This window comes from Callorhinus ursinus, unplaced genomic scaffold, assembly GCF_003265705.2.
Source record: "Callorhinus ursinus isolate GAN/ISIS: 27379988/994484 unplaced genomic scaffold, GSC_fseal_2.0 scaffold50, whole genome shotgun sequence".
Taxonomy (NCBI): Eukaryota; Metazoa; Chordata; class Mammalia; order Carnivora; family Otariidae; genus Callorhinus; species Callorhinus ursinus.
Genome location: NW_027397112.1, coordinates 891,812 through 909,056, shown reverse-complemented (window position 1 = coordinate 909,056; position 17,245 = coordinate 891,812). Strand labels below are relative to the sequence as shown.

The window sequence follows — 17,245 nt, the reverse complement described above, 5'->3', positions numbered from 1 at the left end:
AACACCACTGGGCACAAAGTAACAGCTCAATAAACACACACGCCCCTGAAAGACTGTACCTGCGTGGGTGTGCCTGTCCGTGCGCTTGTCACAGCTCAGTCCGACCCAAATCAAGCTCACCGGAGCTGTGCTCACTGGCTGGTGACGTCTGCCCACCATTAATGTCCGTGCTAATTACTGTGGAGGTTAATGCACGTCTGGGATGCAGCCATCCCGTGTCCCCAGCTAAGAATGCCCACGGTCTCCCATGTTTTCCGAGCACACAGACACCAGCCCTGTGATACACGCGGTTCATGCGTCCACACGTTTCCTGGGGCTGCACGTTCGATGGACACTTCCACACCTCGACAGTCTGGTGGCTACCAAACTGTTGCAGGCTCCGCCCCGGCTCCTCCTCCTTCCCACGGGACGCATATGCTAGGGGTGCGGTATTTAGCTCTTCCCAGCGGGCACTCCTGGGCAGGCTTGCCGGGTGTCAGCCCTCTTTAAGCTCCCTTGGCAAGATGCCTTTCCTCCTCTCTCCTGCCTCCTTCACCCCAGGTGGAAAGAGACTCCTCTGTGGGTTTCTGTCTTCAACTGGGGCCACCTCTGTTACCAAGCTATGTGACGCCAGCAAGCCCCTGGCTTTTGTGGGAACTCGGTTTCTGCCTGTGGAACGAGGGGGCTGAGGCAGGTAAGCCACGAGGCCCCGCGGGGGGTCTCACACTCCCCACCCCGTCACTGCACTGGGCTTCTCTCTGGAATAACAACCCCCCACAGCCAAGGGCTCTGACCAAGGAGATGCAGTATTATTGCTCTGTCTACCACCTCCTCTGGGGATTGTGTTCCGTGCCTCACCCCTGCCCCGCACGGGGTGAGGGCTAAGCAGACCTGGCGTCCGATGCTCTGCTACCTTTCTGATCTTGCTGGACCACCTAAACTGGGTCTCGGTTTCCTCATCTGTCCAATGGGTGCAAACATTTCTAGTCTGCCCGCTTCACAGAGCATTCAAGAGCATGAAGGAGTTCTACAGGACTCTGAGAACACTGGAGATGAACTGAATTCTGTTCAAACATGTGAGGTCCTTTAAGATGTGGAAATAATTTTAAACAGAGATTTCCACATCCTTAGCCAGGGGTCCTTTGCTGCTTGGCCAAATCAATAGTGTAATTAGAGTTGGCCAAATGACCACTTCGAGGGATCTTTTGCTGGCACTGGGAGTTGGGGGACTGGGGTGGAGGGTTTTGCCTGAAGCAAGGCCCGAGCTTCTTGCATCAGAGCTCAGCCTGGCTAGGATGCCGCAGAGGACAGGTGTAGTTTTGGATCGCTGCACAATATTCTGATGGATTGGGTGCAAGGAGCCGAGGGAGCAGGTGTAGACCTGCCGACCTCTCCCTCCTACCACCCAGGGGTCACTCCCACCCCCAATTGGCCCTTTGCCCCCCCCCCCCCCCGCCCCAGACCCTCTTCTCTGCCGGAGCGCCCCCTACCTTGTAGCCCTGGATGTCTCCGTTCTGGCTCTCCAGTGGTGGTGGCTCCCAGGTCACATCAAGCTGTGTGGCCGTGGCGCCATGGACAGCCACGTTACGGGGTGCCGCCGTGGGAACTGGAGGGTGTGAGAGGTCATGAGTGAGGGGCACAAGTGGGCTTCAGGGAGGAGGAGGCGGGTTGGGGTGGTGTGGGGCCCCCGAATCCCGTATATCCTCTAGCTGGACTTCTGGGGTCGGAAAGGCTGGGGCTGCAAGGGCGGGCGGGCTCACCTGCTTCCCCGACGAAGACTTCCTGGGGGGGGCTCGAGGGCCCCTCCCCCACGGCGTTGTACACGCTCATCCGTATCTCATACCGCCGGTGTTTGTTCAGATCTGAGGGGGGGGGGGCACAGAGAGGTCATTGGCCTGCAGGGGCAGAGCCAGCATGGGGGGCGGAGGCTGTGATGATGCGCCCGGGATTCTAGTTCCTGCCAGAAGGTTCAGGAAAGAAGAGGTAAGGAGTAGGGTGGCCGGGAATCGGGACACAGGACGCCTGTGGTTGGCTTCCTGGCAAAGAGAGAGCATACTAGACACTTTTGAGACTGAAAGAGACACTATGCATATTTATGCAGGGACAGCTAGTGCGAACCAATGTTGTCCTCCTGGGCACACGGGTCACGCACGGGTCACCCTGTCCCCACCATGGCAGATGCTTGAAGTTCCCAGCTGCCCAGGCCCCATCAAGCAGCTCTTCACACAGGGGGCTCACCCCTCCGGGAAGGGGCTTATTGGATGTGAATTCTGGGCTAAGAAACGCTATGTTTTTGCCAAGTTGGGGGGTCCTGGGTGGAGAGACCTGGACAGAAGCTGAGAGACAAAGGGCAGTTGCAGGAAAATGGGCCGTGAAACCTTGGATGGGAGTTGCCATCCCTGCTTGGCCGGGGGAGGCTAGAAGGTTCTCCCACCGTCCTCCCCGGGCACCCTGCCCTTCGCCCCCTCCTTGGGGGGGAGTTCTGCCACGCAGCTGGAAGGTGGGTGGGGGAGTCACTCTCATTTAAGCGGCCCCACAGACTGTGTGGGCCACTGGCCGATGAAGGAAGGGGAAGGGCTACATGATCTCACACTTGGCTTCTGCTTCGTACAGAGAATGGGGCCCCTTGGCCCAAGCTCTGGGCCTTCGGGAGAAACACAGACTTTAGAAGGAGAGCGAGACTTGGACCAGGCACCCGTCAGGAACAGTCCCAGGTCCCTGGGGGGACGGAGGCGGTCCTGCTCACTCTGGAGGTGGGGGTCGGCCTGGAATACAGAGCCATGCAGAAAAGTGCCTTCGACGGGACGAGGTGGGTGGCAGTGTCGTGGATGCCTGCCCTGCCAAGGCAGCAGATCCAGAGCGCCTCCCACGGACCTCCTGTCATCCCCCAGCTACCCCACAGAGTACAAGACCGGAGCTGCTCCCTCTTCCGTTCTGCACCCAATGGACGCACGCTTCCCCGGTCACCCTCTACATTTCTGTGTGTGTTTCCAGAAAGTCACGTGTGCTTTGGGCGATCCCATCCTTCAAGTGGCCTGAGGCGGGCACGCCCCTCAGCCCGGACCCAGGTGTCCTCAGAGGCCCCACACTCTCCATCCCTGTGGAAGGCCTGGGCCCGACTCGGGAGCCGCCATGCAGGGAGACTTACTGTCCAGCTCGTACTGGGTGAGGCTGGGCCGGCTCAGGTTCCGCATGGAGTACATGGCTACGAGGCGGGAGGCCGAGGGGGCCAGAGGGAGACAGCAGACAGAGGAGGTTAGTACACGCACACCCTGCTCGGCAGAGACCCCGAGGAGAGGGGCGGGATGGGGGCGGGGCCTGGCAGTACACCTGCAGACAGAAGGGGTGTCTGACGCTGAGTTAGGGGCCCCGGGCGGGAGTGAGAGAGGGTGCCCACAAGGCCGGGGGGGGCACAGGGCACCGCGAGCCCCCTGGAGCCCAGCACCCCTGAGGGCAGCTCTGAGGGACCCTCGGTCCCCAGTCGCTCCCTTGTCTGAGCTGGGACTTTGATAGAACCATCCTGAAACTGTGGGGTGTTAATTTTCTCCTCTGAACCAGAAACCCTTTTACTTCCAGGAAATAGGCCAGCATTATCCAGAGGCAGATAAAATCACAACCACAAGCACGTGTCTGCCAAAAAATAAAAAAAAAAGTAGTGCAAGCTGCTGGATCAGCTACATCCGAGTTGTTCTGTGAATATTCCTTTGCTCTGCGTTCACTCATTTGTTGTCTGCTAGTATTCGTTAGAAGCCAAGGCACAAAAGCCTTAAGAGAGTTACGGGAGAGCACTTTGCATGCTCTTTGTCTCCCAGTCCCCTGGGCTCCTCTCTCCTGCCCCCACCCCGCCCCTCCGTGAACCGGTCACAGAGCCCACGGCCTCTCCCATCCCAGCCCTCAAGTCCATCCCCAGCAGCCGCCTTGGCCCCAGCCACCTGCTTTCGGTGACTGCAGGAGCCTCTAACCGGAACCCCTCCCTCTGGGCCTCCACCGCCAGCCATTGCCCTCCTGCCCCAAAGGGCAAGTACGTCATTCCCCTTGGCTGTGACTCTCCCTGGGATTCCCACCAGGCTCCTGGCTCTTTCCTTCCCACCGCCAGAGGCAGGCCGGATTCTGAGGACCCTGGGACAGATCAGTGACCTCCAACCAGCAGGTCACTGGGGTGAGCAGCCTTGGCTCTTGGCCCTTTCCACCTCAGGCCCTTTGCTGGGCTTTCCCCTTAGCTTTGAATGGGTTGACTTGGACTCATCCATCAGGGTCAGCGCCAAGGCCATCTTCAGGGAGGCCTTCCCTGACACTGACTCCCCTGGAAAAGGCCCCTAAGGCCATCATGCCAACCTTCTTAGACATTTATTGTTAGTTTACTTCTTGAGTGCAGGTTCCTCCTTGAGCCCGCAAGCTCCGAGAGAGCGGGGGCCGTCTGTCTTGTTCACTGGTGTGCCCCCAGTGTCCGAGGGCATGCAGAAGGTGCTCAATAAACACCCAGTGACTGAACGGGTGGCGGGGAGAGGCACACTCAGGAGAGGGCGGTGGGTTTCAGGTCGGGGTGGCTCCAGGAAGCTGAGAGCTCCCGGGCAGGGAGGGGAGTGTGTCCTCCCCACTGTCCCCTGACCCCTGCGGATGCCACTCACAGGTAAGCTCGGCCCACTTGGCCCCCGGGTTGTTGATGCCACGCAGCGTGAAGCCCCTCAGCCCCTCGTAGAGCAGCTCCCGGTACCGGATCCGGAAGCCCAGCAGGATGCCGTTGATCTTGTCCTCTGCCGGCGGCTGCAGGGAAGGGAACAGAGAATGGGGAGGGGCAGGAAACCTCAAGGCTCACCCGCTTCCACTCTGCCCCCCTCCCTCCCTCCCCAACCTGCCTCCTGTGACCATAGGGCAGAGCCTGAGCATCCACCGGGAAAAGAAATCAAAGTGACACTGAGCATTTTGAATTTAAGAAGCACATCCAGTGAGGTTATTTCAGCTCTGCAATATTCTCTGTGGGGCAGGGAGGGACTGGAGTCTCCACGCCATTCTCATTCCCGGAGCAGGCAGGTGAGGCTCAGGGAGGGTCAGGCATGTGCCCGAGGGCACACAGCACTGCTGGGCTCTCCTCCTCGACCATCCCTTGCCCAGGGACATCGTCAGAGAGCACCAGCCTCCCTGGGCCTGGTGGCCATCACCTCCCGCCTGACCAGCGTCTCCTGGGGTTCCTGCGAGGCCGCTCCCTGTCCCTGAATGCACCGCCCCTGCTCTGTCTTTTACTACTTTCCCCTTCGCTTTCTGCTCCCATCCACAGCCCAGTGGGAGAACAGGCTTTAGGGGAAGGTGGAAACTACTTTTTAGGATACCTCTTTTTAAAATCCCGCTGAAGTGGTTCACCCTTTTATTAGCTCCTAAACTGTCTCCCTGGCTACTGACACCTCCCTGCCCCTTCGCCAGGATGCCCTGGGACTCTGCTGGCCTGGTCCTGGCTTCTGGCTGCACAAGGTCACTTTCACTCCAGGGAGTGTCCTGTTGCAGTGCAGCCTCGGGCTGGGGAGGGGTTGCAGGGCCCCTTCCTGTTTCCTCTCAAGGGCTCTCCCATTGGGGGGGCTGCCGGTGGGCAAATGCCTGCCCCTCTGATGCCAAAAAGCGAGAGGAGGCTTTGCTGCTTTGGGGCCCATGTGGGTGACCTGCCGAGTCCAGAGGCTGGACTTGAGAGCGTACAGGAGGGTGCCGCAGGCAGAGACTGGCAGCCTGGTCTCAGATGCGTCTGGTGGTCTTCCTCAGACCATGGCAGGACAACAGTGCCCAACAAGGGATGCCTGGGGGGCTCAGTCACTTAAGCATCTGTCTTTGACCAGGGTCAGGATCCCAGGGTCCCGGGATCGAGCCCCGCATCAGGCTCCCTGCTGAGCGGGGAGCCTGCTTCTCCCTCTCCCTCTGCCCCTCTCCCCTGCTTGTGCTGGCTCTCTCTTTCAGATAAAGAAATAAAACCTTAAAAAAAAAAGTGCCCACCAGAGAGCTGGCAACGGGGGGGGGGGGGGGGGGGAGTGCGGGGAGGAAGGGGGTTCTCTGTCCCTGGACGAGGGGTTCCTGCTCGGGGCTCCCGCCAGGTATGTACGCCTGTGTTCAGTCTGGTTTGATCAGGAATCCCTTCACTGATCGTGGGCCAGGATTCACGGGGACTCAGGGGGCCCTGAAAGCCCCACGCGCTTTTCTGTCCCCGGATTGGCAGCTCGGAGGGCACTAAGCCTGACCCTGCCACTTACTAGCTGTGTAACCAGGCCCGTTCATGTCACTTCCCTGAGGACTGGGTCCTCGTCTGCAGGAGGGGATTGGAACAGAGCCTGCCCGAGGGGATTATCTGGAGAGTGGAGTGAGGGCATGTGTGTATGATGTTCCAGCCTTGCTGGGGGCTGTCGCCTTTCTGGTCCCTGCCCAGGGCGCGTCTGAGTCCTCCTGGGACGTGGGCCCCTCCCCGCGTGCTGGCTGCTGGGCCGTACCTGCCATCGGATCAGCACGGAGGTGGTGGTGTGGGGTGTCACCGACACAATGGTGGGTGCTTCGTCGGGCTCTGGGGAGAGAGACAGACAGGTGAGCTCTGGGGGCTGGGCCTTAGGCCCCCTGGCAGGCCACAGGGAGCAGATTCTTCTGCAAGTGTGGAGGGAGGGGGCCCGGAGCCCAGTCCGCACCCGAGAGCCCAGAGCCCCCTCTTTTTTGTCCCTGGAGCCACAGGTTTTTGATCTTGCTGCTGCTGAGGCCCCCCCCCGCCACGCCCTTTCACTGGTTTTCTGGGGTTGGCCATGAGCTTGGGGACAGCAGAGAAACACACTGGGATGCTGAGCTTGGCGTCGGTGCCCGAATCATGGCAAAGGCCCCTCTGGCCCAAACCTCCTTGGGACTCTGCCCAGGGAGCCAGACACAGGGCCTGGCGGGCCCTCTGTCCCTCCCACCTTTGGGCCCCCCCCCCCGAAGAGAACGCCCAGTGCCCAGGAAGCGCCAGTGGGCCAAGAGAAAGATCCGCGTGGGCGGGCAGCACTGACCGGCCTGCAGAGTGGTCAGTGGCTCTGACTCCTCGCTGAACTCGCTGTCCCCAATGTCATTGGTCGCCTTCACGCGGAACTTGTAGGATGTGAAGGGCTTGAGCCTATGGGCACGATCGGGTTCAATGAGCAGGGGTACCCCCTAATGCCTCACCCCACCATCTCTGCTTGGGAAAGGTGGGGGCAGAGCGTGCTGATCCGTTACACAGATGGGAACAGCAAGGCTCAACAAGGTATGTTCCAGAGGGCACACAGGGCCCAGGCCCTCCTGATGCCGGTCTGGGTGTGGCCCCATCTTCAGCCCCCAGGTGGCCCAGTCTACAGGTCTCCTACCTCACAGGGGCGAGCCGCTATGAGAACACGGATAAACTCCCTCTGAGCAAACTCCTCCCCCCAGAAATGCCATCCCTTTCTAGAATTTAGTAAACTTAGGAAGGGTCACGGTTCCCAAGAGTTAACCAGCACTTCACCTCTATAAGCCTTGTTCCTCTCCAGGCAAATGTCTTCCCTTTTGATTTATTGGGGGTGGGGGGGGGAGGAGGAAAGTATTACTCAAAACTCTCGGTCACGTCAACCGGAATATAGAAAAAGACGACCCACTAGGAATTAAACTGAAGCCAGAATTTCGGAGCAAGCTCCAGTCCCCTACTCCAGACGGAGAGGGAAATGCTGTCTGGCTGGGAGGGACCACTAATGAGGAAAGGCAAGCGCCTCGCTGCGGGGGCTTCCAGGCTCCAGAAATAGATAATTAAGAGGCAGCCCTCACAGGGCTCCGAAGAGCAGGGAGGGAGGTTAGGACAGAGCCGCAGGCGGGGTTCCGGGGCGCGGGCTGTGGAAGACCTCTGGGGGTGGGCAGGCTCCAGGAGCGTGCTCGAAAGCCCCCCACCCCCCGCACCCTCCCCCACCGGGAACCCCGCTGGGGCTGTCTGGGCTGGGAGGGGTGGGGCAGAGTTACTGGCGGCCCGGGCCTCACCTGTCCACCACGAAAGCAGACGCATTGTGGCTCACGGAGGCCGAGTGCAGCGCCCACCGGCCGCTGGGCAGCTCGCGGGTCTGGACGGTGTAGTAACGCACGGGGGACAGTCCATCGCTTCCCGGCTCCCAACACAGCAGCACGCTGCGTGCCTTCACGTCCTCCTGCTGCACCACCGGCTTGCTGGGGGGCTGGGGGCGGTCTGGGAGGTGGCGGAGGGGGACAGGAGCAGGGAAGTCAGCCAGGAAGGGGGTGGGGGTGAGCTTTTTCAAGGAAGAGAAGGAGGTGCTCTGGGCTCAGGCCTGATGCCGGCGGCCCCATCCCCTTTCTGTGCACACAGGTCCCAACGGCTAGCACCCGTGGTTCTGTAGCTCCTCGTCCACGACCTGTCCTCAGGCCATTAGAGGCCCATGTGCCTGGGAACTTAGATCTCCCGCGGGCAGCCCAGCCAGGGACTGGCAGGGAGGAGGTCCGAACACCCAGCTCCTTTGTCGCCCGCCTGCCCCAGCGCTGAGATGGGGCCTGCGCCGTCCCTGCTTGCGTGGGACGGAGCCCACGCTTCCCTCGGTGGGGCTCTGCCGGATGCCCTGCCCACGCCTGGCCTCCTCGCTGCCCCAGGCCCTCCTGCCGGGGTTCGCGGCCTCAGCACTCTGGCACTTGGGGCGGCCGATTCTGTGTTATGGGGCCGTCCTACGCGCTGCAGGGGGTTAGCAGCATCCTGGCCTCCACCCCCTTGGTGCCAGTCATAGCTCCCTCTTAGTTGTGACAACTCAAATGTCTCCAGATGCTGCCCCGTGTTCCCCGGGGGGCGAAGCAGCTCCTGGTTGAGAACCGCTGTCTACTGGTTTTTCCAGGGAACACTGTCTTAACGAACCACTTTCATTGGAATCGGGGTGTCAGCCTGCTTCAGGGGAGCTCGACCTCCGGTGAGGCACCGGCTCAGGGCCACAGGCCCTCTGGCACCCGGGGCTCCACGCTACAGCCCCACCCGCCACCCACCTGGACACCATCTTTGTTGAGGGCAGGGGAGAAGAGAAGGAAGCTCGTCTCCCCAACCCTCCCTCTTCGGAAAACCAGTAGCTGAGGCAAAGCAGGCTCCTTGGGAGGGGGACTCCCAGCCCAGCTTCTGGAAGTCCACGAGAGCCCTCGCGGACCCTGACCCCAGAGATCTCAGCCCGCTTGCCACTCCAGATCAGGGCAATGCGGCTCTTAACTGGCTGATTCCCAGGCACCCACGAGGTCAGGGTGGGGACACCTGCGTCGGGACCCCCTCCTCCGCCCCCGCCTTGGCTGCCCCCAGGTCTCCCCAGCCCCAGTGGGCAGTCACCTCTCTTCTCGGTGGTCACCACCAAGGCCTCTGCGGCCTCTCCCCAGCCCTTGCGGGTCTGGGCCGTGATGCGGAACAGGTAGACGGACTCTGGCTTGAGGCCGGTGGCCGTGTACTGGCGGGCGCTGGGTGTCAGCACCTCCACGGTGGCCGTGTTGGCCGTGGTGGCGTTGAGCCGGTGTGTGACCTGGTAGGCTGCGGGAAGGAAGGACATGGGCTGTGCTGGGGGGGCAGGGCAGTTGCCCCCGGTGCCCCAGGAAAGGTCGAAGTCAGTCCTTCCTGGGTCACCGCAGTGTCTGCACTTGAGCTCCCCTGGCTGTGGTTCGTCAGCTTGGAGCCCTCTGGGTCATTCTTGTGTCCTCAGATGCCACGTGGAGAGTGTGGCTGTGGGGGGCACTCCCTCTGTGAGGGTCACAGAGTCCATGAACCCCATGGCAGCCTCAGGTGAGGGGGACAGGGGCTCAGAGGGGCCAGAGCACCTTCTAGGAAGTGACTGAGCTGGAATTCCAGCCCGTCTGTCTAAGTCCAAGGCGCCTGCCCCTCCCGGCCTCCACTCTGCCTTCTGAGGAGCGGCCTCCCTCCAGGGCAGGCACTGCGGGCTGCCAGCTCTGAGAGCCTGCCCCTGGCACAGGTAGTGCCCGCCATGGTTTTGCGGTGAGGGGGCTGAGGCTGTGAGAGAGCCGGCTTGCTCCAGTTCAACCCCGTGAACCTTGCCCCGAGGGGCTGCGTGTGTGTGTGTGTGTGTGTGTGCATGTCTGTGTGTGTGTTAGGGGAGGATCCTTGAATATGAAATGATGCTTCTGATTGCCAGGCTCCCTCTGTGCCTTAGGTGGGACTGGCTGTGCTGAGCTGGCCAGTGCGCCCTCACCTGGCCGCACTTAGGAATCGCAGCTGAGGTTTACCAGATGGCCAGTCGCCTGGCGTTGGGGAGTATTTAGGAACTTGTAGTTGGTCCTTGAGGAAACTCAACCTTGACCATGCCCTCCAAACGATATTTCTAGTGGGAGAAATAAGACTCAAAATCCTTCTTGAGGAGACGTGGACACTTCCCGGGCCTAGTCTCCCCCTGGCCTCCTCCTCCTACCTGTAGCCAGGGCACCGGAGAGGGTAGAGGCTTACCAAGAATGATGCCGTTGGGGGTAGTGGGGGGCTGCCAGATCAGTCGCACGGACGTGGTCCTCACCTCTGGGAACAGGATGCCCATGGGCGGTCCCGGGACTGGAGGGGACAAAGGAGAAGCAGGTGGCCGCACAGCTACTGCTCAGCCCCAGCCCCACCCCCACCCCCGGTCCGGCTCCAGCAGAGCAGGTGGGCAGGCTGCGGGGGAAAGGCACACTCAGCTCAATGATCTGTGGAGTGAGGCTCTGTGCCTGACACTGCGATCCAACACGGGACACAAAGATACTATCAGGGAGGTTTCTGTCCTCAAAAGCGGGCATTATTTGGCAGGAACCAGAAAGGACCAGGCTCCAGTTCCTTTGGCTCAGTGTCCGTGTACGCGTGCACACATAGATACGTGCAGGGTTGCCCTCAGAACTGGGCAATGGGGCCTTGTCCCGGGTCTGTGCTTTAGAAGGCACCACTCTGACTTCCTTCCACCCATAGGGTGAGGTGGCCACAGGGCCTACCCTGAGCCTGAAACACTCCTTTTCCAGGGTCTGCATGGGCCCGTTCCCCAGGTCCACCCTCCAGACTTGCACCTCCGGACTGAGGGATGGCCGGCGGGGGGTCAAATGTTTGGAGCATGTGGACAGAGACTGATTACCATGTGTCAGGGGAGAGAGGGGAAGGGAACAGGGCAGAGGGGAGGATGGCTGGGGGCGGGCAACTCTTCCTGTGCTGCCTCATCCCAACAGACAATCCCCCAAAGTCTGAGATTTCTAGACTTGAACTTGGCCTTCCCGGTCAAGGCAGGAGGGTCAAACATACTGAATTTAACAGATCATTAGCTTGATTTATAACTTTAGAATACGTGGACTTATGGTGTTTGTGCTCCCTTTTGCTCTCTTGTCTGGACCCCAGCAATGTTTGTGGTGGGCAGTCGGAGGATGTGTGTGGGGGGAGGGGAGGGAGCCAAGGACCTGTCGGTCAGTCTTCGATGGAAAGTTCTGCTGCAGGGATGAATGCCTGGAGCCCTGCTGGCATTGCTCTTTTGCCAGTGGGACCAGGAGGCTCGTGCCCGGGAAAAAGCGAGCCTCTTCCTTGCACAGACCTTTACTCCAAGTGCACCTGCCCCAGGCAAAACCCAAATCAAAACGGGTGCCCAGTCTCTATTCTGTGCGCTTGTCCCAGAGAGTATGCAAGAGACTGAATCCGATGCCAAACTGTCCTTGCCTTCCACTTCTTCCTCAGGGACGCACAGTCTGGGACATGTATCCCCTTGCAGTGGGTTGGTGGCCCTCGGTGACCTGTCCCCCACAGGAGAAGCCTGACGCCATGGTTCCCTTTGGGGCAAAGTGTGAGCCCGGAGGGGCAGGGCCGGGCAGGCAGGAGGAAGGGGAGCTCCCAGCCTCCCCAGGCACACAGGGAAACTCACCATCATCCAGCGTCCGCTCCAGGATGGGAGGGTGGCTGGGGCTGCCATCCCCGATGCGCGTGAAGGCTAGCACCTGGACCTCATAGAGCACGTATTTGCCCAAGCCCGTGAGCTGGGCGCTGCGTGACGAGTTCCCTTCCACCAGCCAGAACCGGGGCTGGGAATCTGAGTCCTTCTCCTTATACATCACCTGCCAGAGCACAGTGCAGGGGGTGAGGGCCTGGGGTCTGGGTCCTGCGTGCTAGCACCTTCCCCACGTCTCATCCCCGGAGTGAGGCAGGCGGGATAGAGCTGCTGGACCCTGGGCTCCTCGGAGTGGCTCCCTGCACAGAGCTTTACTCAAAGTGAACATGAGGGGCATGGGCTACGGTGGAGCTTGGGCTCTGGGAGAGCAGGGGACACAAAGATGCACGGGGCCAGGCAGCTGGAAGGTTCCTTAGAGAGCATTCAGCTAGGAAAACAGGCCCAGAGAAGGGGCATGACTGGCACGAGGTCACACAGCCAGCAATGGGGGGGCACAGGCATCAAGCCACGTCTCCCAACCTGTGGGCCAAGGCTGAACCCTGCGGCTAGGCGCAGCTTTGGGAGCAGTTCTAGAAGATGATGGGAACTGAGCCCGTGGGCTGAGCAAGGCTGGGGCAGCCAGTGGGGCCTCCTGGGGGCTGTGGGGATGGGTGGGTGGGGGCTTCCCCAAGGACCTGGGCCCCCCTGGGAGCCTCCAGCCCCGAGGGAGGACTCCTTGGTTGCTGTGCTGCCCGGAGCACAGACGCCGGGAGCTCCTGGGCATCCATTCCAGAAGGCGGAGACGTGGGCCCCAGGGGTCATGAGCACAGGGCACCTTGGGTGGGGATGCGGGCAACCTTGGAGCCAGGACTCACCTTGTAGCCCAGCACGAGCCCATTGCGGTCGGCCTCGGGGATCTCACTCCAGCGCACCAGCATGCTGCTGGAGGTCGTGGCCAGGGCAGACACGTTGGTGGGGCCAGAGGATGGGACTGAGGGGGAGAGGGGGCAGAGGGAAGGAGCTCAGGACCCGGTCGGCACTACAGGGGAAGGAGGTGTGACACCCTGTCCCCAGTAGCAAAGTATCCTGCAGTGATTCCTGGTGGCTCTAGAACATCGCAGATGCTGCTTCTGGTTTCAGAGGAGCCTCCCCGTTATCCTCTGCTCGGGCCAATGGGAGGATGAGCCCCCATTTCCTGTCTGCACGGCAGTGAGGGGTGGGGAGGGGCCGGGATGGGAGGGGACGTCCTTCAAAAGGGGCTGGGAAAAAGCCTCAGAGTGGTGAACCACACGTGGATGCAGGAGGGCTGCCTGAAGGCTGGGGGCTCATGTTCTGTGGGTGACCCCTTGCCAGGGTCCCGTGAGCTGCTGGTTCTGCTTCTGGAATGTTCTGAGAGCTGATCCAACCTCCCCATCTCTGCTTCTTTTAGGCACTACTGGGTACCAGGGTTAAAGGTGAGGGCACAAAGACACGGGCAGTTTGCAGGGAAAGACCTCCTGGCTAACCTGCAGGGGTGGGGATTTCCCCAGCCCCCCGATTTTGGGAGCAGTGGGAATATGCTGGGGGACACGGCAACAAGGTCAGGCACTCTGCCGGGATGTTGAGCATGAACAGGAAACTGAGTCTGGGCTTATTCCGAACAATAGCTCCAGCCTTTGTGCCCTTGGAAGGCCGTGAGGGCAGAGAGACAAAGGTGGGGGAATCCCCGCCACAGGCTGCGGGGCCCGGGGGGGGTTGGTACAAAGGCCGCCGTACCTGACTCCCGGGTCCTGCCCATCACCATCTGGCTCCAGGGCCCGCTCCCAATGGCGTTGAAGGCCTGGACCTGGACGCGGTACTCTGTCCACTCCTCCAGGTCTTCGATGGTGTACTCACGCTCCACGCGGTCCTGGACCACATGGCTCAGTGTCTTGCCATGGCCATCTGCCCGGCTGTATTTGATCTTGTAGCCCACTGACTCGGGGTTCCCGTTGTATTCCATCTCCGGGAGAGGCTGCAGGAAGAAAGGGGTGGCAGAGCGGCCCTGAGGCCAGGCCTGCCCCGTGCAGGGAACTATCTGGCTTGTGCACCCTCTTCCAGGGAGCCCCACAGGATTATCATACCCACCGTCCAAGCTGTCTGTGCCCATGTGAGGTGCTCTCGCCAGGTGGGCCTTAGAATGTGTGAGTCTTTATTCCTGGAGGCTTCCCCCCCCCGCCCCGTCTCCCTGCCTGTCTGTGCCAAGCTCCCAGGAGAGGTGGCATCCATTCTTGTGCACAGGGCAAAGTCAGTACCCGGCCGGGGCACTCAGACTGAAGAGAAGACCCACAAACCTGTCCGTCCAACAGGCCGATGAGCACAGCGCCTCTGGCCTCAGCTGTCTCTACCACTTAACTCCCTCGCTTAGGCTGCCAACACACATTTACTTAATTGCCTCTAACATGCCGGCTCCCAGCTCATGCCCGCCGCCCTTGGAGAAGCAAGCGTTAGGGGCACAGCGTCTCGGGCATGGATGGAGTGAGTGCTAGTCACTGGCAGCAGTCCTTCCAGCAGGAGGCCTGAATCTCTCCCGCCACATGTTCAACCACCTCCTTCTGGGGAGTTTCAGCCAAGAGAAAAGACAGATCCCTTTCCTAGGCGCCTGGGGCTGTGGCTGCTGGCTCAAGGTCCTTTGGATGAACCTGGGCAGTGTTGGTAAGCAGTGGGGGTGTGTGCATGTTGGGGGGACCTGTGATCTGGAGTAGGTGTGAGCTGAGGACTCCGCCTTCGGATTCTCTCCAAAGAAGAGGTGCCCTGGGCCCTCACCTCCCTGCCGTTCTGCGTCCCCGGGCACGGTTCACAGGCTCCCCACATTCTGACCCACTTCCTCCCGTTCCTCCGTCTCCGCCTCACTCCCTGCATACTCACTGCCTCCTGTTAGCACAGACACTTAGTGAAGCCAACCAGAGACCATTAGGACAGCAATCAATGGGCCCGGAGTGCACGCTTCCTTACCTGCTAGGGAAAGGTAACAGGCCGCGCACCATTACGTGGGACTGGAGGTGCCTGGGGCCCTGTGCGGTGCACCAATTGCCTTTTTATTCCTCCTCCAGCCCCCCTGGGCCTCAGTCAGTCTCTAGTCTTTTCGTGTTTGGAAACCTTAAAGTGAACTGCAGGAGGAAGGCAGGGAGCCGGCCCGGAGGGGGCCAGAGCTTAGGTGGGAAGGGGCCAAGCGAGCAGTAACAGGGGCTGCACGTGCCGGGGCGGGGGGGCTGCCCGTGGGGCCTGGGGCCCCTGAGCTGGATGGAAAGACAGCTCTGCTCAGTGCCGGCCCCTAGGAGGGGACTCATAATCACGAACTACTGTATGTCCATGAGCTCCTTCTACCAGGCGTCCAGCTAAGTGAAAGGGGGAAAGGGCTTTCCAGTCAACCCCACAGAGTGGCGTTTTGCAAATTGTGTTTTGTGCAAGTGGTAAGAGATCTCATGTGGAAACAAAACCACGTCGTGCGTGGCCAGACCGGCTGGTGAAGTGGGGTCAGGCAGGCTCTTCCCAGCACTAAGGAGAGGAGCCAGGCTGCGGGGTGCTGTCCCCCACATTCATTTGTGTCAGAAGTCCTGTACGTGCCTAGCACCTCTTGGATGGCTGCTGTGTGGGGCAGTAGTCGGGAAAACGCTGTCCTGGGGAGAACGGCATCGGGGGGGACACGTTTTCTCCTGATCCCTGGAAGATGGGGCTGCAATGTGCTCCATGGTTAGGGCTGTGGATTCTGGGGGAACAGACTCCCCGGGTTGGGAAACTGAGCCCTGCTGTTAACTAGAGGATAGGGGAGGATGTTGGCAGGGGCGGGTGGGTGGGACTTGGGACAGTGATTTGACTGCTTTCTGCCTCAGTTTCCCCGTCTGTAAAGTAGGGACCAGGATCACTCTGCTGTCACAAGCCTGTGGAGAGGGTTCTGGGCCTGACTTTGATTAAAGCGCTCAGAACTGTGCCTGGCAGAAGAAACCGCCAGGATGTTCGTATTATTACCTTGTGCAGGGTCACCTGGGGTAACGGCCCTTGACATGCAACCCTGACCTGGAGGGGTGGTCTCCCGCACCTGCCCCGCAACCTCAGAAATGACCCTTCACTCTCTGACTTGGTGCAAGGGACGACTTACATCTGAACCCCAGGCCTACCACTTGGGAGCTGTGTGGCCATGGGCGAGTGCCTAACTTCTTTGATCCTCAGTTTCCTTGGCTGTAAATTGGGGTCGCAATGTGCCCCTTGCAGGATGACCAGGAGGATTAAATGGAAGAAAACATAAAATGCTTGGCACCTGGCAACACTCACTGAACAGCGTTTCTTAGTTCCTTCTTACAGAAGGTATTTGTTCATTTGGCTAAGATTGATTATCAGGCACCTTAAAGGTGCTAGGTGTAAGGAAAAGAGAAGGGAGCTGTAGGTATTCTGGTGACCGCCCCCTTTGATGTGGCCCCCTTGGAGGCAATGACCGTGGCAGGGTGACAAGGACCTAGGAGCCATCCCACCCCCAATGCTCTCATGGGAGCCTCACCATCCAGCGGAGCCACAGGCTGGTCTCACTGGCTGTGCGCAGGGTCACGTTGGCAGGGGCCATGTCAGGGGGTGCCTGGAGGGTCTGGATCTTTCTAGACGGCTGGCTGGGTGGGCTAGTGCCCACGATGTTCACTTGGCGCATTCGGAAGCTGGGGTGGGGGAAGGAAGCGAGCAAGGTGGTGAGGGCAGGACCCCAGGGCCAATGGCCATCTGGGTCTGGGCAGCCCCCCGCATTCGGCCCTGTTACCTGTAGTAGGTGAAGGGGTTGAGTTCGGGCACCTCCATAGAACGGGCGTCAGGCTCATTGGTGAGCTGGTGAACCAGCAGCCACTCCTCTCCCTCCCCAACCACGCCTACCTAGAAAAGGGAGACGCTCTTAGACCTGCTCAGCTTGTGGGGCTGAGATGTCCTGTGCCCCAGGTTCTCAGAGGTAAAGTCCTGCCCATGAAGGTCTTGATTCCATCCTGGGGCTCACCTGGAGAGCCCCAAATGGGGTCACCACCTTTCCAGGCCCTGAAAATGACTTTGAGCCTGACCCTGAGCTGTCTTGCGTAGAATCTGGTGGAATGCTTGCTAGAAACCCATGCCAGGGCCCTGCCCTAGACTGAGCCCATCAGAATCCCTGGGGGTGGTACCCAGGCATCTGGGTATTTACCAAGCTCCCCAGGGGATTCTGAACACCCTGGCATGCTTCTCAAACCCCAGCTTCATCAGAATCTGAATTTCTGGGGGTATGGCCCAAGTGTTAGAACTGATGGACGCTCCCCGGGGGCAGCCAAAGTAGAAACTCGCCACTTCTGGGGCTGTGGGCGGCAGCTGTGTATTTCTCCAGGCTGGTCAGTCCCTGCCCGACCCACGGAGACTGGTGTGTGTGTGTGTGTGTGTGTGTGTGTGTGTGTGTGTGTGTG

General features: G+C 60.3%; 1 protein-coding gene across 2 annotated transcripts in view; it reads right to left on the bottom strand.

The window, feature by feature from the left end:
- Window positions 1-17,245, bottom strand: part of SDK2 (sidekick cell adhesion molecule 2) — a 255,584-nt gene that overhangs the window by 33,743 nt on the left and 204,596 nt on the right. The window contains exons 23-36 of one of the 2 annotated variants that reach the window (XM_073883174.1): window positions 16,585-16,694; window positions 16,336-16,486; window positions 13,578-13,815; window positions 12,698-12,813; window positions 11,820-12,009; window positions 10,403-10,501; window positions 9,284-9,478; window positions 7,957-8,158; window positions 6,984-7,087; window positions 6,444-6,514; window positions 4,608-4,743; window positions 3,128-3,184; window positions 1,740-1,841; window positions 1,470-1,585 (exon numbers count right to left, since the gene is read on the bottom strand). In XM_073883174.1, coding sequence (XP_073739275.1) covers window positions 1,470-1,585; window positions 1,740-1,841; window positions 3,128-3,184; window positions 4,608-4,743; window positions 6,444-6,514; window positions 6,984-7,087; window positions 7,957-8,158; window positions 9,284-9,478; window positions 10,403-10,501; window positions 11,820-12,009; window positions 12,698-12,813; window positions 13,578-13,815; window positions 16,336-16,486; window positions 16,585-16,694 — 1,887 coding nt within the window. The remainder of the gene's footprint in view (window positions 1-1,469; window positions 1,586-1,739; window positions 1,842-3,127; window positions 3,185-4,607; window positions 4,744-6,443; window positions 6,515-6,983; window positions 7,088-7,956; window positions 8,159-9,283; window positions 9,479-10,402; window positions 10,502-11,819; window positions 12,010-12,697; window positions 12,814-13,577; window positions 13,816-16,335; window positions 16,487-16,584; window positions 16,695-17,245) is intronic. The other variant, XM_073883175.1, reaches the window with a different exon arrangement.